Source organism: Sinocyclocheilus grahami, unplaced genomic scaffold, assembly GCF_001515645.1.
Source record: "Sinocyclocheilus grahami isolate Dianchi unplaced genomic scaffold, SAMN03320097.WGS_v1.1 scaffold526.1, whole genome shotgun sequence".
NCBI classification, from domain to species: Eukaryota; Metazoa; Chordata; class Actinopteri; order Cypriniformes; family Cyprinidae; genus Sinocyclocheilus; species Sinocyclocheilus grahami.
This window is the reverse complement of record NW_015505705.1, coordinates 42040-70023: the sequence shown is the minus strand read 5'-3', so window position 1 is coordinate 70023 and position 27984 is coordinate 42040. Positions and strand designations below refer to the sequence as shown.

General features: G+C 37.8%; 1 protein-coding gene across 1 annotated transcript in view; it reads left to right on the top strand.

Annotated features, from left to right (window-relative positions):
• The window catches only part of LOC107555150 (coxsackievirus and adenovirus receptor homolog), a 53500-nt gene extending 26259 nt beyond the window's left edge, over positions 1–27241 (top strand). The window contains exons 2-7 of the mRNA XM_016237850.1: positions 10340–10509; positions 19305–19509; positions 22916–23071; positions 23198–23320; positions 23516–23654; positions 25387–27241. Coding sequence (XP_016093336.1) covers positions 10340–10509; positions 19305–19509; positions 22916–23071; positions 23198–23320; positions 23516–23654; positions 25387–25660 — 1067 coding nt within the window. The 3' untranslated portion in view covers positions 25661–27241. The remainder of the gene's footprint in view (positions 1–10339; positions 10510–19304; positions 19510–22915; positions 23072–23197; positions 23321–23515; positions 23655–25386) is intronic.
• The last annotated feature ends 743 nt before the right edge of the window (positions 27242–27984 follow it).

Genomic DNA, 27984 nt, shown 5'->3' with positions numbered 1-27984 from the left:
AAAATCTTACTGATCCCAAACTTATAAACAGTAGTGTATAAGATATTGGTTAGAATTCTGAATAAAGTTGATGTTGAATTAAATTTAGTCGCTTAGAAATTAAAACTACTACAACATATTTTCAGTCAGATTTCACAGAAAGTGGTTTAATGTTTTTCCTGCTGATCACATTGCAGCCGACTGACCCGTACGGTGACCTGAGAGGTTTGAGCGATACCTCTCCTATACATCAGGGAGGATTTTAGTAAAATATTATTAAACAATACTTGTATGTCTGTGAGTGTGTCTGCTGGCTTATCTGCATTTAGTTAATATTACAGTCCAGTAGTCTGTATTTCAGGCTATGAGCAAGCTGTGTATATGCATATTGTTGAAGCTGTCAATTAGTTATTCAGTAATTGCGGTGTCTGTCTGTTTTCAGTGTGCATGCTTGGTTAATTTCATTGAACAGTTAAAATTTGGCCTATTATTTTGTTAAATTAATTAAACTGCACATACAGATGGATGTTCATTTAATAGATTTGTTTCTGAGTAGTTGCGTTTGAGATATAATCAGTGCTGGGATATGCCTATAGCCTTTCTAGGAAACAAAACTTTCTAGGATTTCTGGGAATGGTGACAAGGTAACTCGCGTTGTCAGAATAAATTGGTGTGCCGTAGTTTGCTTTGAAACAGCACTCTGTTTTTCTGTCTCCTACATACTCTTGTGGAATTCTTGCTGTGGTCAAAATTTGACCGGTGTTCTATACATTAAGCTGTAGAGAAGTCAGCCGCAATGACGGTTTTAGGCCAGCCCTCTCTTTCATAAGCAGCCATTGCTAATAACTCTGAGAAGAGGCCTCATTATTGCCAAACGAGTTGGGGGGCTTTAATCCTTAATTGAGCACTGCAGTTCAGGAGAGAATGTTCTAGAATGATATTCACGCTCCGTCAGTCTGAGCCCTCTGCTCTCTCGGCCCCTCCAAAATCATTGAAGACATGCGTGAGAACTTCAAGCCGTTGTGTGTACATGTGAGTGTGGGATTATGTGTGCCGGTTTTACATTTGATTAGTGTTGTAGCTCTCAATTAAACGGTTAATTTAACGTGTGCTCAAGGTTTTATATGTGTAGTGTCGGCCTCTCTCTGTTCTGCTTTGTTAACATCATCTGAGTTACTGATCAAAGATTGTTAGTAGTCTGGTTTTGTCAGATTAGAAGTACACAAAAATGAGATGTATCCACTTTCAACTTCTCTCCCCTTAAGCTGGCTGCACACTAGATGATTTTCAAATCTTAAAAGATTTTAAAACCATGGGAGACCACAGACAGGAAGACAGTTCAACCGATTTTTAGCCTTATAATCCTCTGAATGCGCACACTAGATGATTAGACCAGACCACGAGACCACACACTTGATGTTTGTAGGAAGGAACGATTTCACAGTGACACGAGATCTCACAGACACTCGCGAGATCAAACGTGACTTGAGAAGAAAAACAAATAGAGGACAATAGATGTTGTCAGCTGGCTCTCCCCGCGCACGTTCTGTTGTACAGTGAAAAACAAAGTATAGAAAAGAATATGGGTGATGTTCTCTGCTTTCATGGCATGTTTGTGGCTGCCAAGTTTCAGCTATAGAAGCACGCAACATTCGGTAGGTGACACTTGCTCGCTCTCATTGGCTATCGCAGGTATCACATCACAGGCAGCTCAATCAAGAGTCTTTGAGTTTGGCGACAAGCTGCGAATCGGGCCACATTTATCATTTTACATCTTCATTTAGTATTTTTCCCTCCTGTCTCATTTATACTGCTAGCTTTATACCAGGCTTCACAGTTGCTCAAATAACATTGTTCACAATGATACCACCCACATTTTCTTCCTGAAACTTCAGTGTTGTTTACTTTTTGTATTACAGTTTTACAATTTATTCACCCAAATTTGCTGCTTGTCGTAAACAAGACAGAAGTGCAGCAGAAAATGTTTCAGAGATGGAGCAGTGTTCATTTTTTTTAAAGGGGTGGTTCATTGCGATTTCACTTTTTTAATGTTAGTTAGTGTCTAATGTTGCTGTTTCAGCATAAACAATATCTGCAAAGTTACAAAGCTGAAAGTTCAATGCAAACAGAGATATCATCTTTTAAAATTCTGTCAGTTTATACAAAAACGGCTGGTAGAGACTACAAGTTACTTCCCGGGTTCGTGACATCACAAACCCAGATAAACCCCGCCCTCGGGAAAAGGCAGCAAAGGGGTCGAGGCCATGCTGCACTGCTTTAGAGAAGAGGAAGAGAAAACTAGAGGTGCATGTAAAAATCTATTCATATATGATTCGTGGTTCTGTCTTCTAACGATTCTAATGGATTCACAAGTTTCAAATTCAATGTTCTAAAGCAGCAGTTCTTAATACTGTTCCTCGTGCCCCCCTGCTTTGCATACGCTCTGCATATCTCTCTCTCTCTCTCTCTCTCTCTCTCTCTCTCTCATTCAGCTCAGCTCCAACAATGAACCGTTACTTACAACATGGACGTGCGTGCAGTTGCCGTACTGCATTAAAGCTGTAATCAGGATAAAACCGTATATTAAAAGCTAACATAACCAATAGCATTTACAAATAACAGCATATCTAAAAGAATGAGACAACAACAAACAAAAAACAAAAAACATTTATTTCTGTGGGAGGGGCTTCATAAAAGAAGGAAATGATCAGCCCGTTTCTCAGAGAAGGGACAGAGAGGTGTGGAATAAAGGTAAATTATGTGAAAAATAATGCGTTTTTTAAAAAACTAAGCATTAACACTTGTTAGACTGCACCCCATAAACACAATCAAGCCTAGAAAAAACCCAGTGAACCACCCCTTTAAGCTGCTTTGTGATTTTAGTTGTTGTGGAAATGGTTTTGATGTAATGCAGATGGAAGAGGTCAGTGAACCAGTGGATTTAGTTCAGATTGGGTGTGTCGTTTGATCGCTCAAGTTGTGTATTAGAAACGAAGAGAGTTTATTTGACACTGATTGAAAGAGAGAGACAGACTGCGTGGAAATATACATGTGTCTAGATTAGTGTAGTTCCCTGTAGACAGGAGAGATTTATGGAATCAGCAGTCTGTCCCTTCACCCGGGGTCTGTCTCCTGGACTGGCCTCTCAGCAAGCACTGACCAGGCACATGATCCTCTTGTGTTTACATGAATTATAAAGGGTTTGTTCCTGCTAGTACACTTGCTTGATTTCCGGTTGTGTTAGTGACCATGATCATTATCTTAAAAGGATGGTTCATCCAAAAATTTAAATTCTGTCATTATTTACTCCCCCTTAGCTCATTCCAGACATGTATAACTTGCTTGCTTTCCTCTTTACTAAACTTTACTAAAAATTCTAATCTTGTGATTTTGTTTGTTCTACTCATGTACATTTTTTTCCAGTTAATGGTGAGTAACTTGGAATGTGTCGTGACTAAGCTCACATGGAATTTGCGCCCTCATAAAAGCTCAGCAGAACTGGAATGCCTGTCATTCACTAAATTCTACACTTCCTTCACCCTGTGCAAGTTTGTGCATATTCTTCAAAAATGTGCAGGAATTAATGCAAAATCAGCCAGTTGCCATAGTATTTGTGGCAGCTTTTGGTCTTGTTTCTGCAAAAAAAAAGGGGGTTATTAGCCAACCAAAATCTGTTATTCTGATCCCCCCCAAAAAATGGACAATTAATAATTTAATAATAATTCAAAGCGTTTAATAGACAGAATGCAAGTCATTATGGGCTGCAAAAATCAGTCCCACTAAGATTACGTGGCACTTTATTCTGACGATTGTGTCATAGTGTTATTCAAGCTTTGCATATTGTGTGCACATCTTTTTCGTTTGTAATGTGTGAAGCTCTTTTGCAGTAGTGGTGAAAAGCTATTGTTCTGTCACGTGAACACCATAGCTTTCTAATTTGTCTTTAACTTCTTTAACTAACTCTGGCACACAGGAAAATGCAGTTTGAATCCCTATACAGCAGAAAGCCAAATCATGTATTTCCAGTGTGAAGTGTAGGAGTCTGTGTCTTAGCCATATACAAAGGGGATTCCAACTATGGGAAAGTGTTGCATTATTTGTGGTGGGGGAGGGAGGTGTGTGAATGACCTGAGGGTGGGCAGGGTAAAATGTAAATGGTTCTGCATTCATTACTACGTCTGTCTCAGGGTTAGAGAGCGGAGAGAGGAAAGGAAAGGTCACTTGTATGAAGGGCAGAGAAAGGAGTGGAGGAGGGAGTTGATGATAAGCAGATGCTAAGAGAAATGAGAGTAATGGCCCATTGGCTCAGTCACCTTATAAGATGATAAATAAACTGCCTCCCGTTCCTTGAGGACGTGAGAGAGAGAGAGTCAGAGGGGGCCTGATTTAAAAAGTCAAAAATTCTGTTTCTTTGCGCTTAAACCACTTTCTCATAATTTTTGTTGTTTTACTGTAAAAGTCAAAACTTTGACTCTATCCATATGTATGGCTGTAGGAAGAATTTTTTTTTAAATTCTTTTAATTTTTTTTTAGAAAAGAAGGGTATTAATTCTAACAAATTAATTCAGAGAGAGTGGGATGCTATGGAGAGGAGTGAATTATTATTAAATATTCATTTATTTTTAACTAGCTGTCATCTGCAGTGTTTTTAAATTAGAACTATCAGCATTTTTTAATCCTTCCACCCATCCTGGAAAATATACCACATATGCCATGATTCTCTATAAAGCCGTCACACTCTGTTTTGACATTTTCTTCTACTGTCGGAACCCCAAAATAACTCCTACTCCACTGCTGCTTCTGAAATGAGTTTATGTGAGTGAGAGAGCGAGCGCTCTGTTTGCAATTTAACAGTGTACTCCAGCCATCCTCGAATGACAACCTAATTACAATTCAAGCTCTGCTGTACTGCATGCACAACAGCTTCACATGGTGATATGCAGAACAATCTTGTTAGCTTTTGAAATGCATTAACTGTTTGTTTTTTTTGTCCGTACACCAGAGAGATCGAATCTGTGGAAAGATCCTTCCAAATCTTCCTCCTGTTACATGTCATATATACGGGAGTGACCTTTCCTTTCCTGAGTGTGACTCAGATATCGCTGAATTGACTTTGGGAAATGGAAATGTGACATACACATGATTTTATCACTGTTTTATAATTGATAATTGTCCTTCACTTACCATCAATCCTATTGACGGATGCATGTTCACTGTGCTTTTTTCCCTTACCTTTTTAAACATTCAGACATGCCTGCACACATAGTGTGTTTTTATTAGGCCAGCATGACATTGGAAAAAACATTTCAATATTTTTTTCCTGCAATACATATTGTGATATGAAAAACATTTTCACAAGATGATTTGAATACCTCTATTTGGAATTAATCATTCTAGAATCATTGAAGTGATTTTGTAGGTGAGTACATGTGTGCAGAAAATAAGCTATTTTAAAAAGATAAAGTTTTTATGCTTTTTTTTTTTTTAAGGCTGAACTATTAGGGAAATCTGAAAAACTATAATGGCAATGAGTGTGCATGTCATCATTTGACTGTTAGTATTGCTTTACTGTTTTCATAGGTCAAACTGCTCCTAGAAAACAAGCTAAACTCGTTATCATGCAACGTCAGGGGGGCATTGGTGTAAATATTTCTGCATAAAGATCCTTAAACCTTCTATTCATCATTTCCCGTTTGTGTTATTCTAGTCTTGTTTGTTGCTGCTTAAGGTTGTGGACCCAGGAGGGTTTTTTTTTTTTTTTTTAACTTTGACATAATTGCTGTGTCCCAGTTCACATACTATATCCATCCTAAATAGTATTTGAAATTAGAATTAGTAGGCCTATGTCCCAAATCGTAGTATGTTGAAATGAGTATTCTAAAGGTACCCGGATGGTTTACTGCTTCCAGTAGAAATTCGAAGTGCAGATCCGTACATACGCTAACAGCTAATATTGCCCACAACACATTGCGCGGTGGACACTGATTCGATTAGAACTACAAGCATGCATGAAAAGTGTTAAAAAACTACAAAATGGCGGATATGCGAGACCGACAGACAGGTAGAGAAAGGGGTTTGAGTGATAAATCATCAATATCTAACCTGTTGAAAAAATATTTATTTAATGTTATCCGTTATATTTCATCTGCATCAACACTGTGAACTTTATAAAGATACGTTTGGTTTTAAAATGCATCATTATGCAAACATATGAGCAGAGTTCTCAGCATGGTAGACCCGCAACTGGCAGATCAACATGCCTCTTAATTTCTCTCCAATACGGTAGGAAATTAAACAAAATATGGATAATGTTAACTTTGACAAGATGATTGACAGTGCAGTTTAAATAGTGACAGGATGTACGTAACTAAGCAACAGAGCGTCCGTTAAAGACGCAGTTATGATGAAGTAGTATGTCCCAAAGCTTGCCTACTATTCTGCTACATACTCAAAAGTATGTACTACTATTTCACAAAAAGAGTACCTACTTTTAGGGCATAGAATAAGTAGGCAAATTGGGACACAGTAAATGGGTTTTTTTGATCTGCAACTGATTGTAATTGTGTTCTGCAATTTAAAGCTGATTGTAAATCCCATAGCTGTTAGTCTTTTGTTTACATTCACTCTTTCTGTCCACACCAAGACATTACTCTCCTCTCACTCAGCCTCCCCCACTTTTTTTTGTTTGTATCTCTCACTCTTTATCTGCATTACCTTCCCCCTTTTCGTTTATCCCCAACGTTGCCAGGAGACAGGATTATTTACCTATTGTGAGCACACAAAGGGGGTCTACAATCAGCAGGGCTGGGGCTCACGGGACGTGAGAAGGAGAGTTAGGAGGGGAATGAGAGAGCGGGAGATAAATGGGGGACTGAGAAAAGAGAGTGTTGTGGTGGTCTTGTGGCCTCGTTCTAGTAGGTCAAATTGCTTTCTTTTAAACCTCATGGATTTGTTGTGTCATGCTCAACTGGTGGAGGTCAAGAACAGCAAGGCAGAGATGGATATTCTTAGAAGTTAGGTCCCCCTTATTTCAGTCCCACATGGTCAGCATCCGTTTCACTTGAGATTAGCTCTAGTGTTGGGCAGCACCTGGTCATGTGACTAGAAGTGTATTTTGAGCTTCAAACTTCAGTATGGCACTGTTGAGGTTCCATGAGATTCCAGCAACATGTGGAGTAGTATTAGGCTACGTTCACACTGTCAGTTTTCGGGATTGACAACCGCATTTTCTTTACAGATGTGAGTCTTGAAATGTCCCGTTCACACAGCAGCTTAGTTGTGTTTAGAATACTGTCTGTATGAACGTGCAATGGGAGTCAAGCCGTGCAATGGGAGTCAAGCCCGTATTCCTGACCAGTAACCATAGTGACAGTGACCAAAGTAAAATCAAAGATGGCGACGTCCATAAAACTGAAAGTCTTATCACTTTCTGACACGACAAGAGTCCAATTGAGCCGCAGGTTCTTTCATTAAATCTTCATTAACCAACAGCAGCTTTTAAATTTGGGTGAAGTGCGGAGCATTTGAATTAGGGCTGCATGACAAATCGCATGCGATATTTAAAGCATGCGATTTATCGTGCAGCCCTAATTTGAATCACGCGCAGAACACAAAACTAACGGGAGCAGCTCCGGTGGAAAACTGACGGGCTCTAAAACATTCAGATGACACGCAGCTCATTTCTCCATCACTGTAAGTTACCGAAAACACACGTGAAAACACGTAACACACGGTAGACACGCGTTTGTGCAGCAGAGCGGCTCTCTCTCGCACTGTATGACGTGAGAGACAACTAGTTGTTCAGTCTTGTTCCGTTCACACAAAACACGTGTGTGCCGAGACTGCAGTTATGAGTCCTGAAAATTTACGGGTGTGAGTTCGGTTACAGAATGCGGTTGTCACGCCCGTAAATAACTGAACTGTGTGTGAGTGTAACCATATTAAGGACTCAAAAACAGGACTGACAACCGTATTCTGCTGCTGTGTGAACGTGGCCTTACACATGTTTTTACCAAGGCAGCAGATCCTAAGTCTGTTCTTGATTGATTAATATCGCCTCTTGTTTCCTTAATCTTCAGATATTTTAATGCAGACATGTACTGTGTATTTTCCGTTTTACGTGATTACGTAAACTCTGCAGTTTAGCATGTCTTGAATTTTGAAATGAGAGCAGTTTTTCCTGATTTAAATTGGCCTCAGATGCTTACATGTGTTTAAATGTCAGTGTAATTCTAATATTAAATTATTTTTACAATAATTATTTGGTGGTTAATTGATAGGCTGCTATGATGTGCCCGTCAAAATGGTGCCCAATCAATGATAATGAAAAATGAATTGTGGCATGTGTAATTAGTTTAGTTGGATATGAGGATATTGATGTTAGCAAACCTTCAATTTGCATTTTAAATGTGTTTTGGTTTCACTCACTCTTTTACCCAGTTGAGATATTCTAGTAGCACACTGGAAATAAGGCCCATTCAGTAACAAAGTTGAAAGAAACATTTGTGAAATGCCACTGCAGAGGCTCTAAGGTACTATAAAAAGACCATTACCTGGTCATTTTTGGTGTCTTGTTTAGTATGTGTGATTTTCGCTTCATGAGTGCATCTGTGCATCTGTTGGCTCTGTTGAACACATTGAACGAAAATTGAAAATCAAATTTTTGTGTACAGCCATGCTTCGTTTATATTCAGTTCCAGCTCTCTTGTTCTGTATTCATGCTCGGCCAGTATTGATTACTGACGTCCATCATATACGCAAACTGTTATGTACTATTTCATTTGCATGATTATAGTTGAGAGATAAAGGGTGGGGCAGTAAAGGGTGGCTTTGATTTGTAGCAAAGCCGGTTTAGACTGGTTTGTAATTTTTGGTAAGAAAGGCATATGTTCTTTAGTCACTTAATAGTAAAAATAATTAAAAAAAATTGTAGAAGAGTTGCGATTAGCGTGGTAGTGGAGCACAGCACTATGGGTTTTAGAACCAGATTTATGGCTCCAGATGGAGAGAATAGGCGTAAGTGATTGAATGAAGTCATGTCCTCAACGTAGCCCTGATCTCTGCTAGAGAGCTGGCTATATTAATTAAAATGAAATGAAATGCAGCCTTCAGCCATGGTCACCAAAGGATCCATTAGTTTAAAGAATTACTTTGATCACGGGTAAATGAGCATATATTACTGTTAATGGGGGGATTTTGAATGGCCCGTGCCAGCAATATTAATTTGTTGACTCCAGTGCCGCTTCTCATTTGAATCAGTATTCCTTGTGCGATACACATTCGTAATATTCTTCGACCCCACAAATCAAAGCAGCGGTGATACCCAAGGTAAATTCACACACTGTCATAAGTGTGACATCTAAACGATTCTCTCTTATATAATGCGGTGCAACACACCCTGCAGCTTCATTCAACTGTTTGTGTTGTGTGAAATGTAATTTAAAAGCTGATCAACAACCAGTCCCTTGATTGTAACGAAAGAGCAGAACCTCATGGGACTGAACTCTGATTAGTAGCCAGAGGCGTCCTCTACAATATTCTGATCTCTACGGGAATGGCACTCCACCTGTTTCTAATTGTTTTCAAAAAACTGGACTTTCTTGTTCTGAAGTTTCAGCTCTGCATCACTATGAATGTATATGGGCGGAGTCAACTCACTGAAACTTGTTTAGAAACATCCCGCATGTACTCAGTACTTGATTACAATGACTTTTGGTCTTTTATTATGCTTGCATATATCCAGTGTAAAAATCCAATGCTGAAGATAGACAGATATACATGCATATGACTTGCATATTGCTGGTTGTTCCTGACAGTAAAGAAATGGATTTTACTATGTATCATCAATCAAGAGGAGCTTATAAACTGTGCCTCTGCCTGTCTGGATTCTGTTAGAAAATGATAACGTATGATGACGATAGATGCTTTTTTGTGGTTTATCTAATGTCTATACTTATTCTTGAACTCTGCTGTACAGAGCCCCACTGCTGTGTGCTCTGTTAGAAGTCATTTACTAAATTAAGTTCATTCCAAGAATAGATGATCTCGGATGTATTTATCTTCAGCTCTAATGAGGCTATTCACCAAGCATATCTTCTCAGACCACAGAATTTGGTCATTGTCTCAAGGATGCTGCATTTCACAGGCTTTGAGTTATAACTTCTGTATTGATATCAGATCCAAACCATGCAGTGATGTGAAAACAACATCCGTCCACACGTTTACAAAAGAAGCTGATCGCACAAATTATTTAATAATTATTTATTATTAATTATTTATTTAACTAAAATGATTAGTTTTGAAAATAGTATGCGGCATGTTCATTACTGTTTGAAAGCATTATCGTTTCTCCTCTTTTCAGGCTCTGCCTGTGGACTACAGATCACCTCCACTAGCCCCACATCCATTGAGAAAGCCAGTGGAGAGACTGTGAAGCTGGACTGTCAGTTTACTCTCTCTGCTGAGGATTCTGGTCCTCTGGACATTGAGTGGAGCCTGCAGCCCTCTGACAACCAGAAAGAAGAGAAAGTGGTGAGTAGACAATGTGATTGTGTATCAAGTTATGAGATAAGGTTAGTGTCTATGTGAAAGAGTGTATATTTATGTGCTTGGTGAAAACATATTTGATATCTGCATTATTCAAAAGCCTCTGGGAGGTTTAGTTTGACTTTGTCCCTTGTGCTTTGTTGCCTCTCTTCCTGTCACAAGTTCTTGTTATCAGCAAAAACAAACTCTCAGAACTAGTTTGACTGCCTCTGTTGTGCAAAGCGTCGTCAACATCCACACTCATACACTGTGTTCTAGCCAAAAGGCTGGAATACACTATATGATTTTTGCCCCGATTTTCAGTCTGGAGAAGTCGACGTTAGTTGCCAGAAGTCAGAGCCATTCTGCAGATTCGAGTTGACAGATTGTGCGAGTTTGTTGTGATCGGAATTAAAGTCTGGTAGTGTGGGATCCTTGGCCGTTTAGTGTATGATGGCCAGTTTTTCATCTGTAACATTTACCAAGTCGGTAAATGTATGATGGCCAGTGTTTTAAAATCTGTTCAGATTTTAAAAGTCGTGTAGTGGATTCCAGCCTTAAAGGTGCTGTATGTAGGATTGACAACTAGTGGTTGAACTAGGTATTGCAGTCCAAATTCAAAATATTGGAGCAGGTTTTTTCACCCGGCCCCTTCTCCTCAGACTTGACGCACACGCAGGTTGCCAGATTGACAACACCAACAGGAACGAGCGCACATGACGATGAATGCAATGAAATACTCTGTGTTTACCGCCGATTTTTAATTTGATGTTCATGCACAAGCAGCTCATGATCCGGTGTTTTCAGTGTCACAGATGTTCGCAGGAAATTTTTGCGTCTTTGTGTTTGGGTCACTTGAAACATGCATTTGGGAATGCAATATTCGCCAATCATATTCTCAAACTTTTAATTAGAAGTGCTTCTAAAGTGGCTGCTGTTAACAAAAGTGAAGCTTTAATAGTTCCCTGTGAAGATAGCCAGAAATATTAGTATTGTAATTTTACAGGTACATTTTTATTAAAAATTATTGCATAATTTTTCTTAAAGACTTCTTTTTTTTATTTTACAGTGAAATATAATAATAGTAATATTTATTATTTTATTTATATTTAATAGTATTAATAATTATAATAATAATTGTTGTAGTTGTTATTTTCTAGTCATATTGATATATAATCACAACATATTTGGCCGCTAAATGGGTCACAATTTTAATCAGAAAACCACACTTTGAATCCCAAACGATTAAACAACAATACTTAGTAGGGGTCAGAATCGCAGGGTACCTCACGATACGATACGAATCACGATACATGGCTCACGATATGATAATATCACAATACAGCGATTCTGCGATAATCAATATATTGCTAGACAATTCTATAATGATACATCACGATATCTGTCTAACTATGAAAACAAAATGCCTGTGAAAAGGTTAAGTGCAAGTTTTCTCTCTTTATTCAAGTCCAAACTGTTAGAAAACAGCACAAAAGTTCTGTAAATCAAATTTAACATGTTAAGTACATGCGGCTCTGATGAGGTTTTGTTTCGTTGTCCATTCCATAAGTGCAGATTTATGTTTCTGCCGGTCAGTACCCACTGCATAACGCTCACTTGTATTACCTGAGAGAGAGGGAGAGCATCCCGTTTTGTTTACATAAAACTGGACGCGCCGGTGGCGCTCTCTCATATAGTGAGGGAAATCCACCTGCGATCAGAGCGGAGAGGTTAGGCTACTCATGGACTGAATAAGCGCTCGGCAATAATAATGTGATCGGTGCCTATGGTCCATGCTGATAGCTGTTCCAGGGCAGTTTTTAGTTCTCATTTCCATAAACATATATATATATATATAGCAGTAGAGCTAATACAGTGGCTGGAAATCTGTTTATCCTTCGATTCCTCCCTCTTCTCCATCTTCATAGAGAACTCGGTTCATGGTTGCTCAGAATGCTTTGGAAAGAAGGTGGAAATGGCGCGACCGTGATTTCCACGCATTTTTAGATGCTGGGAGCAGGGAAATCTATATAGAGTGCCTTATTGTAGTAATTAAAATATTGATATTTGGTGCCAGATATCGATTCTCGTATATTATGGAGAAGGACAACGATATATCGCCATATCGATATATTGTCCCACCCCTGATACTTAGTCAGCATCCCAGTTAAGATCCATTTAGAAGTCAAGTATTGGTGGTGTGATCGTCCTTGAAGGTTGACCTTTGATTATGCATTTTACCTGCTTTGATCTGCAGCGAGCAGGTGCTGGTTTGTGAGTGCCACATCTGTCAGAGTGAAACACAGCACACTGCAATGGGTGTTTTATGAACGTGCCCTGTTGTTTTAGTGCTCTGTAAAGTTGTTCCCTGCATGGATATGTGTATGGGTCTACATAAAGGATCATATTATGGTTTTACTCACATTGATGTGCATTTGAGTTTTATTGGTTTTGGCAGCTGTTAATTGATGTTATGTATTGATGTTTTGTGTGTTAAAGTGCTTGCGCTTCCCTATGAATTGTGGTCTGCAGAGGCACTGCTTTTCCCCCTGCATCCACACAAATGCTATCTCTGTAATATAGACCATAATTAAACCATCTCGCATTTCCTTACAAAAGGCTGATTTTGCCCTAACACTGGGCATGCAGGTAGAGTAAGAGGCCAGATATGTGTGTGCTTGTCTGCTGCAGCCCCTACATGCAGAGATTACCTCATACTCTTTCTCTCCAGAGATTATGCATTTAGCTGGGGACAGAATTGGGTCAGAAGCCCTCAGTGGCCGATCTCAATGGTATTCTTGCACCTTTCTTACTATCTCCCTCTCTCTCACACATGCTCTCTCTCTACTCCATATTTTTTCTTCTCAAAGCTCCTTCGTTTCTTCTGTCGTTCTACACCTAATTTTTCATTCTATTTTTATCGTTCTCCCTTTCTCCTCACATTTCTGTTCCCCTCAGTTGCTCAGTTTGCTGTTTGCTGGGTCGTCCTCATGGGCATAGATCTGCACTCTTCCCCCTCTGTTCTGCTAGGCTTTGCCCCACGACTTGAAATTTGTCTTTGACCCATTTAATCGTTTTTAATGGTTTATAAGAAGTTGAAGGTTGGACATGGACTGCTTCATTTTGTTGTTTTTTTTTTGGGAGAAATTTCTAACTGTTATTGTGCCCCAGTTCTTTGCAATGTTTTTTCATGGCGTTATACTCTTGCTTTGGCAACTATTATTACAGTATCTACTAGGGCTGGGTATTGACACAAATTTCACAATTCTATTCTATTTTGATTTACAAGCTTGCGATTTGATTTGATTTGGTTCTGATTTGATATTGATTGTTTTGGATATATCATGTACAGCACATTTCAAATTTTCTCAAGGAAAAAAATTTCTCAAATGCTATAAAATATATATACGTGAGAATCAGTTGGTACTACATTACTATAATATTGAAGGTTAAAATTAACTGATTTGTATACAAACACTTAAATTACACTCAATAACTTTTTTTTTTTAATAGATTTAGATTTTGTTTTGATTAATAAAGTTATAATACTAACATTAACTAATAAAGTTATACTAACATTACAATTACATAATTATATTTCTACTCCATTTTTTTTTTGAACTAAACATTTAAATGATGGCTGTCATAAAATTTTTAAAACGGATTTATTCAAAACATAAATTAAATATCGGAGAACAGTAAAAATTATAATGAATATGTTATATGGTGCATATATTAAGCAAAATGCTCCTCTCTAGAGTTCATTTTAGTTGACTAACGAGTTCATGGTCATCGAATGTTTTTTGTTTTTTCCACAAATGTGACGTTACGTGACATATATTGTTTACAAGCTATTACATGAGACGGGATTTAAGAATAATTTCGTAAAAATGAGAATTGATTAAAATCGAGACTTTAAAAAAAAAAAAAGAATTTTATTATTTTTTTTTGTTTTTACCCGGCCCTAGTATCTACATAGTCACACAATATTTCTAAAGCTGTATTGCATTTGAAATGGCAAACATGGCCTATATATAGTAGTATTAAACTATTTTGAAGGCTTTCTTGTATTGTCCAATTCTGATCATTTTAATTTACACTATCAGTTTATAAAACTATTATTATTATTATTATTATATATTTTTAAATGGCAGGGATGCATTGACCTGGGGTGTGCAATATCACGATTTTTGATCATGGATGATTAAAATGTCTCCGTGATCTGCTTTTGAAGAAAGATTGTAGTATCGTGTTACAGTGCACATTCTATCAGTTGCAGTTCTGGCACCTCCGTCGCGCACGCTAAAAAACCTGTCAAACAGCGCCTGATTACTGGACTAAGTTATCTTTCACGTCTGATTACGCTAATACGGTCAAAAACACACAAGGTTTATCTATTACAATTGGTTATGTCTAAAGTGAAAGTAAACAGTTGAGAGAAAAACAGATGCGTGCTTTTATATTAGATGCATGCAGCTCTTAAAGCGACAGCAGACTAAATGCTGCCGTTTGTAATTAAAGGGATAGTTCACCCCAAAATTAAAGTTCTGTCATTATTTACTCACTCTTATGTTGTCCCAAACCTGTATTAATTTCTTGTGCTGAACACAAAAGAAGATATTTTGAAGAATGTGGTGTAGCGAATCAGCTCATGGGAAATATGAATAATTAATCATAACTAGTTATAATTAATTATAAATATTTAGATCCGCTGTAGATATTTAGCTGACCTCTCAGGGTCAACTGTCTGTCAATTCTAAGAGCTTCCTGGTTAAGGGAAATAACTTTCTTACTGTACAATTCTACAAAGAGCTTGTAGCATAAATCTGCATGATTAAGTGACTCCAGTTATGAGCAAACAATGAACAACGTCAAATGTGATATAAGTAAGGCTTTATTAACTACATAAACATACTTGCAAGTCTCATCTGTCTAAAAGAGAGGTTTGATGTAATTTGAAGGTTCCAGTTGATCTTTGCTGAAGTTGGTTGATGAAAGAGAACCAGTTTTGAGTCAGAGAATCTTGATGGATGGAAAGGTCGAGGCCGAAGCCTGGCACGAATTTAGGGTGTTCCTGGAGCGTTTTATCACATCTTCATCTTCTCAGAATTCAACCAAACCACCGACTCTGGGCGGGTCACATGAAGTGCGGCCTTTAAAGTCTGCAAAGATTCACGCCTCTCAAGATGGGCTTGTCCAATGAGAGAGGCTGACGTCCCAAGTGGGAGTTTTGAGATACTGGGGAGTTTTTATGACCCTTTGTGTGAGGGCATGGTAATTTGCAAATGGAACTTGAATCGAAAAGATTCTAAACCAGTTGCTGGTGCTGATTGACATTGATAGTACGAAATAAAATACTATGGAAGTCACTGGGGACCAGCAGCTGTTTGGTTACCTACATTCTTCAAAACTTTTACATTCAACAGAAGAAACAAGCTCATTCAGGTTTAAAACAACTTTGAGAGTCAGTGACTAAATGATTTTTAATTTTTGTGTGAACTATCCCTTTAATGTTAATAAAACATCAAAACACAAAGAGAAAAGTCACTCGCTGCTCTTGACTGAATAACTTTAATACAGTTGCTTTAATATGAATCAATGTATAATTTATACAGTGAAGTGTGTATAGTGTTTTTTTTTGTATTTGTTCATTCCATTTCTTGAATGATACTGCTAAATACACATACTGTACCTGAGTTTTATTTGTATATTATGTGTATTTGTAATGTCTATCTTTATTATTATTATTTTAATAACAAAGAGTAAATAATGACAAAGATTTTTTATCTTTGTCCACTTTAGCCTAAATGTTTGCCTTTCTTTTTTTATTTTATATATTGTTACCAAGGCCTTGTTTTTAAAATAGAGAAATTAGTTTGGCTGTACTGCTCAGACAACTTGCAAAATGGTTAAACCAACATGACAAAGAATAGTGATAGAATCTTGATTTTCCTGAAAAAAAACATTTATAATAAATTTTTGCCATATTGCCCACCCCTACATTGAGCTAAAGTGACAGTAAATACATATTATAATGTTACAAAAGATTTGTATTTCAAATAGATGTTATATTCATCAAAAATATTAAGCAGCGCAACTGTTTTCAACATTGATAATATCAATAATTATTTGGGCACCCATTTAACATATTAATAGAAAACTGTTATATTAAATTGTAATAATATGTTATACTAAGTTGTAATAATATTTCTGTTTTTACAGGATTTTTGCCCTTTCCTTCACTGATTGGCCTTGAAAAGCTACTAAATGAGTCAATAAATTATTGAGGAGTTATAAACAAAGACCAACTGACTTATCAGTGTTTGGTCTCTCTTGGACACATCCCTTCTTTTTCATCTCTCACTTTTGATCAAAAATGAAAGAGGGCTTGATATTGTATTTTCCTATTGAATCCTGTATTCAACAACAGTTCCTATTTTTTTTTTTAAGTGCAAGAACTGAAGCAATGAATCAACCTTGAATGCAGAACCCAATTTTCAATGATTGTATTCATTGTGAAGGTCTTTGGGACACAGTGATGCGTGAATGATTCTCTTGTTTGTGGGACGCTGTTGACGAGTTGACGAATTCCATACAAAACTGCATTGGCCATTAGTGTTAGCATTATATTGAAGAATGGATGGGAATTGGGGGTGACGCTCACTGTACATGCACTGTGGCTCCATAATCTCTTAAGCGGCACCTGCAGTTGCACAATAGTCCTGCTGTGATTGAGTCTGAGAGGGACAATGGGAAATGCAAAACAAAAGCATTATTTAGAAAACAAGTCAGCATGCAGTGATTTTATCATTGCATTTTTACATATAGAAAAGGAGATAAGTTTTTTTGTTTTGCAGTATCCCAGTTGCTGTTTTTTGCATTGATTGGAAAATGTGTGTTTTCATATCTGTATTTGTGAGTCAGAGAGAAGGTGTCTAGTTAATTTGAACAGTTTAAATCAACATGAAATGCCATTTAATACTAAATTTGAGTAATGTGAAAAATGTTATGTAATGACATGCACTGCCGTTCAAAAGTTTGAGGTCAGTAAAAAATGTACTGGTAATTTTCTGCCTGGAAATTATCCAGTAATTTTACGGACATATCCGTTGACCATAAAATACAACGCAATAAGTTATTTTACAGTGAAGCTGAATTTTCAGAATCATTTCTCCAGTCTTTAGTGTCAAATGATTCTTCAGAAATCATTCTAAAATGATGATTTGAGACATTTCTTATTAACGATGTTGAAAACAGTTCTGCTGCTTAATGTTTTTGTGGAAACTGTGGTAGGTTTTATTTTCGGAATTCCTTGATGAATGGAAATTTCAAAAGAACAGCATTTTGTTTGAAATAGAAACATTTTGTGAGAAGATAAATTACTTAACTTTTGATCAATTAAATACAAAAGCATTTAATTCTTTAAAAAGCATTTGGACTTTAGTGTATTTCTGAGTAATATACAATATAAAAGGGTAAGGACTTTTATTTTATCCATCTGGAATAAAATAAAGTTTGCTAAAGTAATGCCTAAATAACCTTTTAACTAACTAGTGTCTATGCGTTAATATTTAAAATTGTTTCAGGGAAACGCCAAGTCATTTATAAATACAGGGGTAAATAGGGTACTTTATAGTAGTATATGATTGCCTGTGTAAAAGCTGTGGTAGTTGGCATGTACTAGTTCCCAGTAGCAGATACTGTGGGTCAGAGCAGCATCTGTGGTTGTGCAGTGAGGGTAGACACTGATGTAAACAGGCAGGCCTTCCGAAATGGTCTGGGCTGTAAAGCAGACTGATCTCACAGGTGACTCAGTGCTGCTTTGCATTTCAAACAAGCCTGATGTGGCCCCGGAGGAAGTGCACATACGTACAGGCATACACTCGAGTGTAAACAAGACGCACAAGTAAACATATGCACACTTTGATTTGAACAAGTCACACTATGTCCTTGAAGACTTGACTTGTAGATGGCGGTGAAACTGCACACTGACCCTATAGTGAAGACTAACTATTGTTAAATTCTGATGAAATGAAAATAGCAACATATCTTTTCTTCTGTGTTGAGTCATGTGATGTAACAGTTGTTGTCTCGGAATTCAATTTTGTATCTTTTGTTCTCTGCCTTGAGCAGACTTTGTTTTGACTTTCTGAATTGAAGTACGTCATAGTGCCTGTATGTTGCTTCAGGCATTTGTCCCTATCCCTTTATTAGTATTATTTTTTTCAAGATGCCATGGGAGGCCGTCGCTTCTCCGTCGTCATGGAAATGATGTGGTGGGGATGGGGTCTGTTGAATGGATCCCATATTTTCCCTTCATGGGTGACAACACTCTGTGCATGTCTTTATCTGTGTTTGTACTAAGTGTGTATGTCTTTTAGCCAGAAACAGACCTGTACTGTCCCTTACGATGTAGCATTGTGAGAGATGAGCATGTATTGATGATTGGCTCATTTAAAATATACATTCTGGTGACAGAAGGTGTTAAAGTAGCCTAACACGAATACTTTGTTCAGGTTGTACATTGAAAGGGCAAATAATTCACTTGTACTGAAGGACATTTTTAAGATAAGAGGGAGCACTGTGTTTGTCTTTGTCCAACTGACATTCAAATGCAGAAAAATTAGGTTTTGGTCTGAATGTGATCATTAGTTTGACCTTTCACTGATGCATATAAACTGCACTTTTTCCCACCCACAGTTGTTAAACTGAAATGTTGAGTAACATTTCACCAATACATGAGTTACACTTACTAAAACATGATTCTCTTTTGCTTTGTCATCTCTCGTTCCTTCCCACAGGTGATTGTGTACTCAGGTGACAGGGCCTTTGAACACTATTACGAACCTCTTAAAGGAAGAGTTCACTTCAACTCCCCTGACCCTAAAAACGGTGATGCCTCCATGAACATCATGGGTCTGAAAGCCACAGACACAGGCACTTATCAGTGCAAGGTGAAGAAGGTTCCTGGTATCAGCAGCAGGAAGTTCCTCCTGACCGTCATGGGTGAGTGAAAAATATTAGCTTGTAAATGCCACTTTTGGCTAAATAAATTATCTCGACAACCAATCTCTAACCCGGTTTATACAAAAATGCTTGCCTTATTTGGTGTTATTTTGAGAAACACTCTCCATTCTTATTTTCTTTTCTTCTGGAAGGTGAGCTATAAAACTTAAGGGAAAGTCCTGAGTGATGATGTATTGATCTGCACCATAAATGCACAATAAAGTTTGATTTCACAGGCCCTCTGACATACCTTTCAAGGTATGCATTGATCGCTGTCAACAGCAAGTGTGATATCAGTGCTGCATCGTGTGTGAAATATCACCTGTTCCTTGTTGTGTTGACTAGTGCCAACACAGAAACACCCTAGGCAAACATGAACGCCAAACAAAGCCATCAGAAGCAACTCACCAAACATTATGATGACAGTGACGTGACGTCACTTCCCGAAACTCAATAACCAAACAAACGAGATGTGTATTTGCATTGCAGATGCATGATTAAAAATAGAAACGAATCAGGAAAAAGAAGAAAAAAAGAACAGGGAAAAAGTTTTTAATAGAGGTGAAATCCCAGTATTAAATGGACAATCCACCAAGGGATCTGTGTGGTGTGCTAATATTTTTCAGTGTAGCCAGAAAGATTATTTATTTATTATGAATAGGATTGTCAAAATTATTGGTCTATTAAAACCATAAAGTTACATAAAAACAATAATTTACATTTTAAAATATATAAAAATAGAAAGGTTATTTTAAATTGTAATAATTTCTTAACAATATTATTGTTTTTACTGTATTTTTGATCAAATAAATGCAGCCTTGGTAAGCATAAGATCCCACACTTTTGAACATGTACTTTATATATTTTATTATATTATTTATCTTATTTAATGGAGTGTTCAGTTACATTTAGTTTTTACTATGGTATTCAGAATCGAAAGTCGAAGTGAAAAAAGTGAAGGTGAAGTGGTTCACTGACATCAGTGTCAATTCATGAACCAGTAATTGGTTAGGCAAAAGACTTTATCGGACTTAAAGTCCACTAATTTATTAAAGTGAAGGACTGTTTGGAAAGAGCTGACCCGGTGATTGGAGGTGGACCACAGTAAGACAGATGGAAGGACACAGATTGGTTGTGCTCTCAGCAGTTGATGAATGCAGCTGTTCTCTATTCGCCTGTTCCCTTCATTGTCCACCCTCATCTTATCGCTGATGACCACGGGGACTCTGTACCTGCATTCAGAGCAGATGCTGTCTGGCTGTGTGCGTGTGTTCCTTACTAAACGCGTCTCCATCAGAGATGGCAGTCCAAGGGCATTCACTTAAAGGGGCTGTATATGTGGTACATTGCCACCTCAGAGAAACACAGCACTTTTAGTAGGCGCAAGCAACTTTCAGCACTTTCTCCAACAGGCAACTTTATATAGGTTTAGGTAGAGTTTAGGCATGTAGTTTAAAGGGTTTGCAGACATCTGCTCTAAAATTGTATTGTTATTTACATACTATTATAGTATTTGTTCATATTTTGAATTAGCTTTTATTTTTGTCTGGCGTGTTTGTTGGCTTTTTACTTTGTTGGTAGTTGAGCAAAGATGTTAGCCAATGTGCGACCTGTTGTCCCAGTAATTTGTACTGTAAATTGGTTTTCATTGGAATGTTTTAAATTTTTTAATTAAACATGTCTCATCATAATTTATTTCCCAGATTGAATGAACAGAGAAGCTCTTACTTAGGGTGAACTATCTAGCATTCAAGGTGGAAAAAGTAAATTCATATTTTCTCAGACAGCAGAAAATAAAAGTGCTTGACCTTTTTCTTTTCACTCCTTTATGCCTCTGGAGTTGCATCGGGCAGTTGACTTTTTCATTCTTGTTTTTCTTCTCGCATTTGTTATGACCAGTCAAGTGTGATCACCTCAGAATACCGACATGCTTGCCTTGGTCACACTGCTAAGCTGTAAAACAACTTCATTTTATAGAAAGTAATGTCTAATAATAACAAACTGTCTTTCTCAAAGAAACAGATTTGGATTTTTAGTATAGATGTGTGCGTTGGTTTAAGCACGTGCATTAGTCAGTCTATACCTTGATTTCTCCCGCCCACCTGTCCATCATTCACCACACATTTAATTTCTCTGTCAGAGGAAGCTGCTGTGCTCTGACCCCTCATCCTATTAAATTGCTGTTAATCCTCAGGTCTCTAAGCCTCTGTCCCAGCAGCCCCAGAGATCTGTTTTTACAGCTTCAATTATCAAACGATGATGTCGATAGAGACTCAAATGCCAACACCCTGCCCAAGGTTGGGAGGAATCACAGAGAGCAACTATTGACATTCCTGTGTCTGTCTTGCCCCCTGCCTCTTTATTTGTGTGGAATCTGTCTCCCTTTAGTTCTGTCTCTTTGCCATCCTTATGTGGGGCTCTGAATCTGTCGTCTCCTCCTGGTTTTAATTTGGAGTTTTGTTTGCCTTTGAATTCTCATGTCATCTCCTGCCAAGCGAGGAAGGGGTCTGTTTGTACAGGCTTTGGTTTCTACACAGAGCTCCCTATGTTCTCCACCCCTCCCCCATCCAATCTTTCACTATCTTTCCACATCTCCCTCCCACCTTATATACATAGATTTCATTTCACCCTGCTGTTTTTAATGCATATATCTTTAGAAAACACATGCTGTCTGTCTTACAAATACCCAGCCACTTTCCCACCCTCTTCCTCTGCTTTTGTTCACTCTTTTATCTCAAAGAATGTTGACACCCACTGCTTTCTGATTTTAATTAAGTTGATTGACAGCACCTGTAATAGCAGCAGCTGTATCCATTACCGTGATCATGGCTTCCTATGCTGTGATTAGTTATGATGCAGCGAGAATGAATATGGGTGGAGTGTGAAAGAAGGGCCTCAGGGACTCATCCTTTATGTCCGTGATGCACCATATGTGAGACGGGAGATGATATTTGAGCTTTTAGCTGGTCAGAGTGGAATTATGATATTTTCCTCTGAGATATTTGCCTAAACTTATGGTCTCATGCATAAAACATTGCTATAATACTAATAGCTCATTCACACTGCTTAGTTCTATATGCATAAGACAGTATATACTTTGTACATGTTTATAAATCTTTATCATGATATCTTGCAACTATAAATTATTATTTTTATGCCTTTGATTTTTATGCATTAATTGTATATACTTGTGCTTCTTAATAATAATATTAATAATAATAAAATCTTTAAATATTATTTATGGACAATTAATTAATTTCACTTTGCGATTGGAGCGATTTATAGTGCTGCTTGATAAGTCCGCAAATTGTCATGTGGAATAGCTCCAATGAAACTGCTGGTCCTTTTAGTAGTTTTGATTTTCTTTTGTTCTAACCGTCTCCTCTTCCTGTTTCCTTTCCCACAGTGCGCCCTTCTAAACCCAGATGTTATGCAGAGGGTCAGACTCATGCGGGGAAAGATATGGTGTTGAGGTGTAGCTCTGTGGAGGGCACACAACCACTGCAGTACATTTGGGAAAGAACCACAGGCAATAAACTACTGCCACCCCTGGCAGTGCTGGGTAAGTTCCTTTGACTCATGTACCTGGAAAGAATTTTATTTATATTTTTTTTTACAATTTTGATAAACTGTCATAACTGTCAGATGCCTCAGTTAAAATTAAGAATCTGTCTGCTGCTGTGCACAGATCCAGTTGGGGGCACCATGAGTCTGAGGAACGCGACAGAGGCAGCTTCAGGAACATACAAATGCATTGCTAAAAACCGTGTTGGAACAGGAGAGTGTTTGGTGGAGGTCAATATCACACAACGTGAGTCTTCATAAGCATTCCCTATTCCTCTTTAAACATTAAAATAGCAAAGTCTGAGTTTCAGCCTGCATCCAAGGTGATGCATCTTTGTCTTTCCCTCATTATCTGATTACAGTGATGTGGTGAATGGGCTTATGGGTAATGTCTTAGACTCTAAACTTGTTTATCTCAAAGTCTCTCTCTGGCCCTTTGCAGCCCCTAACAATGCCGGCGTCATCGCAGCTGTAGTAATCTGCATTCTGCTGATTCTCATTCTCCTCGCACTCCTCCTCTTCTGCTTCTGCCGTGCCCGCAACAAGAAGAAGTACGAGAAGGAGATTGCCTATGAGATCAGGTACTACACTCACACTTGACTGTAATCCTATGTAGTTACTTTTAGGCATGTCTAGGTGAACCTTTTCCATCAAGACCCTAATTAATGGCATAAATGAGGAGTTCTTTAGAAAAACATCTGTTAGTGTAATTCACCTAGACACACACTGAATTATAAGAACACTTGCTTCTCCCAACTGACATACTGTCTGAAGACAATGGTTTTCAGCCTAATAACGAAAGGAACAAGAATGAAGGAGAAAGGGAGCTCTTGACACAGATGCCATTTGGTACATGTCACTGTCCCTATGTCTGTGTGATTCACTCAGATTCTTCATCCAATCACATGCCTCCTCTATGCTCACTGATGACCAAACAAAGCTGATGGCCAGCGAAACTGACTAGTGATGCCGTCACTCTTCCCCTCTTACCCCTTTTCTCTTCAAATGAAAGGCTGGTGTAATCAGTTCTGTGCGTTTGTTTGTTCAGTCGATTCCTGCTCTGTCAGTGCCTCCCCCTTCTGTCCCTCTCTCGCTTCCCCGATCTATTGAAATGGCATTCCTCTCTGAGAAGGGGCAGGCTGTGGGTCAGGCCCTGTATTAGGCCCCCCTTGGACCCCAGAGCTGGACACTGTCTGGGAGCCATGTGCTGCCTCACATAGTTCATGACAAAAGAGGATTATCCAAATAAGCCCACTTCTCTTAGAGGAGACCCCGCTGTCTCGCTCTCGTTTGCTGTGTTCTGTGCTATAATGGATTATTGCTGCTGAATGCTTGTTCATTTGTAGGATGGGGGAAGAGCAGGCCCGATGGGCTACACTGGAAATCCATCGTCTTATTCAGCCAATCTGAGACCGAGTGGCAAAGCACCAAAACAAACCAAACAAATCTTGACTCAGCTGCAATTCTAGATGCGTTGTGCCCATTCCTGCCTGTGTAAAAGTTTTATTGTGGTGCAGAGGGAGATGATTTTTTTAGTTTGAATCGACTTCCTCATGAACAGTGCTTTCAAACTCAACAAAAAAAATTGTTTTATTAAGACTATTTAGTGAGATTTAGCTTGTTTTTTTTTGGTTTGGAAATTGCATAGTTATGTTGCTTTATTTACTTGGTCTTTTTTTTTAAATAAACATTTAAGTTTAGGTTATGTTTTTTGGGGTTATTAGTGTTCTTTTTTTTTTTTTTTTTTAAGAAATGAACACTTTTATTCAGCAAGGATGCATTAAATTGATTCAATTTTTAATATTCAAAAAAATACTGTTCTTTTTGACCGTTCAACCAAAAAAAATGAAGGGAAAAAAAAACAGAAAAATAAAAATTTACATTTTAAACTAATGAAAAAGAGAGTTGTTATTTTAAATTGCAAATCAAATAAATGCATCCTTGGTGAACATAAGAGACTTTTCCAAAATATATAAAAAAAACTTAACCCCAAATTTTGAACAGTAGTGTATTAACAAAACTGCATAAATCAAAGTAATTTGGTGCACCAACAAAGTTATGTGATCTAACCAACATGCAGAAACAACCAAAAAAGAAAACAGTAAATAATGTAATAGAATATATTATATAACCTTTGTAGATATGATGTAATTTGAACTTTTTATGACAAGGTACAGTTAAGTTGTAAAATGTCAAAAATCTTTCAACCTTGTTTTTTTTTTTTTTTTTTTTTAATGCAAGAAGTAAATCTTATTCACTCCCTTACAGGTTTTGATTGAACACTTTTTTTTTTACCTCCCCTCCCTCCCACAGAGAGGATGTCCCTCCTCCAAAGAGTCGTGTTTCTACCGCACGCAGTTTCACCAGTGTGGGCAGCCAGCGCTCCTCTCTGGGCTCCATGACTCCCTCCAACCTGCACGAGTACACCAAGCCCCAGTATGACAAGATACCCTCTGAAGAGTACGAGAAGCCCCCTAGTCATGCCCCTATTCCCCCACCCAGCAGAATGGCCGGCCCCAACCTAAGCCGCATGGGGGCCATCGCTGTCATGGTCCCTGCCCAGAACAGGGATGGTTCCATTGTGTAAAGCTGAACTGGGATCATTCTCCACACATTTTGACTGTCACTATTCTATTCATTGTTCTAGTGGAATTTGTGAAGGAGCAAATAAAGGTCTCTGCAGTGAGTCGAACTCGGCTTGTACCATCTCTGATAATACAATTTGACTTACAGAACTTCAACAAATGTTAACAAAAACTTAATTCAGTGGGATGCGGAAAGGTGACTGATTCGCCTGCTCCTGTTTTGTAAATAATGCATGATGTTTTTTTTTTTTCATTTTAAAAATAGAAGGCCCTATAGAATATGACACTTGAATTGTTTTCCTATTAAGTGTTCTCCAGAGATGAAATGAAACCCATTGAACTAAATGAAATGTATGTAGTACAACCCATAGCTCTTGGTTTTAGATGAGAACTCCCAAGCTATTTGTTATTCTTTTTGCTTTTTTTCAAAAATGTCAAAAATCAGTTTGAAACATTTTTAGGCAACTTTAAACCATTCATCTATGACAATTATTATTTCTTTATGCTACAAAAGCCGGGTAAAAATGTATTCAAAGGTCTGTGGAAAATATGTGGGTTGGTTTTGGTTTCCGCGTTTGTTTGGATTGAAAATTTACATGTGATGTGTATATATGAACATGAGATTGTTTTATCTGAAAATGAGCTAATACTGGAACTCGTAACCTTCTTTGAATTTATTTTATTTTTTTGACCATTTGGCAGTTGTAAACCCCCATCGGTTCGTGTCAGAGTGATTAGTGCTCAACTCTCTGATTGGTTGTTTGCTTATAGATTTTTAAAAGACTTTTGAATGTTTATGAATATTTTATTGATTAGGATTAGTCTTAACACTCTCAAGTCACCGTATCCACCACAGTGAGTGTCATCATTCTTGAGGAAACAGTCTTTCTTATTGTTTGGGTTACTGTATATTTCATCCCACAGGGTCACCCTAAGGTTCACACTGTGCCTTTTTTAACTTTGGGTGTAATGAACTGGTGTCACTGGTGGGTCCATGTCAGCAGTAAATAAAACGTGAATGATTACAGAACTATCATAATTTAAAGTACATTTTGATTAAAGATGAGTTGTAATGCAAAATTTAACATTACATGATTTATTGCCAGTTTCTGTGCAACAAACATTCAATATATTGATAGATGTATAACAATAAGATGTTTTTTTCCTTCTCTTATAAATGCTGGTTTTGGTCTCATGGAAGGGTATTGTGTATGCTGACAACTATATGCTGTCTGTCTGTGTGTCTGTTGTACACAAATAGCAGCCTTTTCATGATCTGCTTGTCTTTTGACCAGGGTTCTTGTTGAATGTGTAAATATATTTACTGTAATGTTGGGTGCGATTGATTGCGTTTGTCTTTACGGCTGTTGGCGCTCAGGCTGCGAATTTGATGAAGGAAAAGAAGATGATCAGGCTAATCATTCACCATCTGGATAAGGTATTATTAACATTTATTATACATATGTTGTCATTACCCAAAAGCACATGTACTTGTGATTTCCCTGGCTTTTATTTATTAAGCTTGAAAGGTGCAGTTACAGGATCAGTTCAGCTTGTTTAAACATGGAGACTAATGCCAGTGTAAACATGGAAATCTGATCTTTGATCAGCAAACCTTTACTGCTGTGTGAATCGACTTTCTTGAACCGAATCATCTGTTTTCTGTTTGGATGGAGCCCATTTGTTATTTCATTACAGTAGAGGTTAGGCCGGTTCTCTGTACAGTGCCATTTAAAGAGATAGAGATACTCTCCTTACTAATAAGAGTCAACCAATGATTATTAACTGTAGATGTTTTCTTTAAAAACCTGTGTACTAATATTACATAAACTTTTTTTCTTCCTATTTGTTTGGTTTGCACATCATGTATAAACCTCATTTTATTTTTGTGATGTATTTTTGAATAAAAATGAAACCACTATCATTCTACACACTTTCACTGAGATATTCGCTCATTCCCTCCTCTGCATCCTGCTCTCCGCAGGCTACAGTCGGTACTGTCGCTTTTCAGAGTGATTAATTTTAATCTCCCGTTGATTTCCACCTCTAACTCCAGGTGAGGCCATTCTTTCACTGCCTAATGACCACAATTAATCAATGACTTGCAAAAGCACGGTGGCTTCACTGACCAAGAGCAACAGAACCTGAAGCGTTGGTGGTTTGTGTGCGAGTGAAAAACTCAGTGGATGTGGACTTGTGGAGTGGTGCCCTTGAGGGTTCTTCATAAAACATGCTCCCAGAAGCAATCAGCCGAGTCATTGCAAATAACTAATTTGTACTGCAAGCTCAGTCATTGTCCCGGTTTAAGTCAGGTAAATCAAAGTTT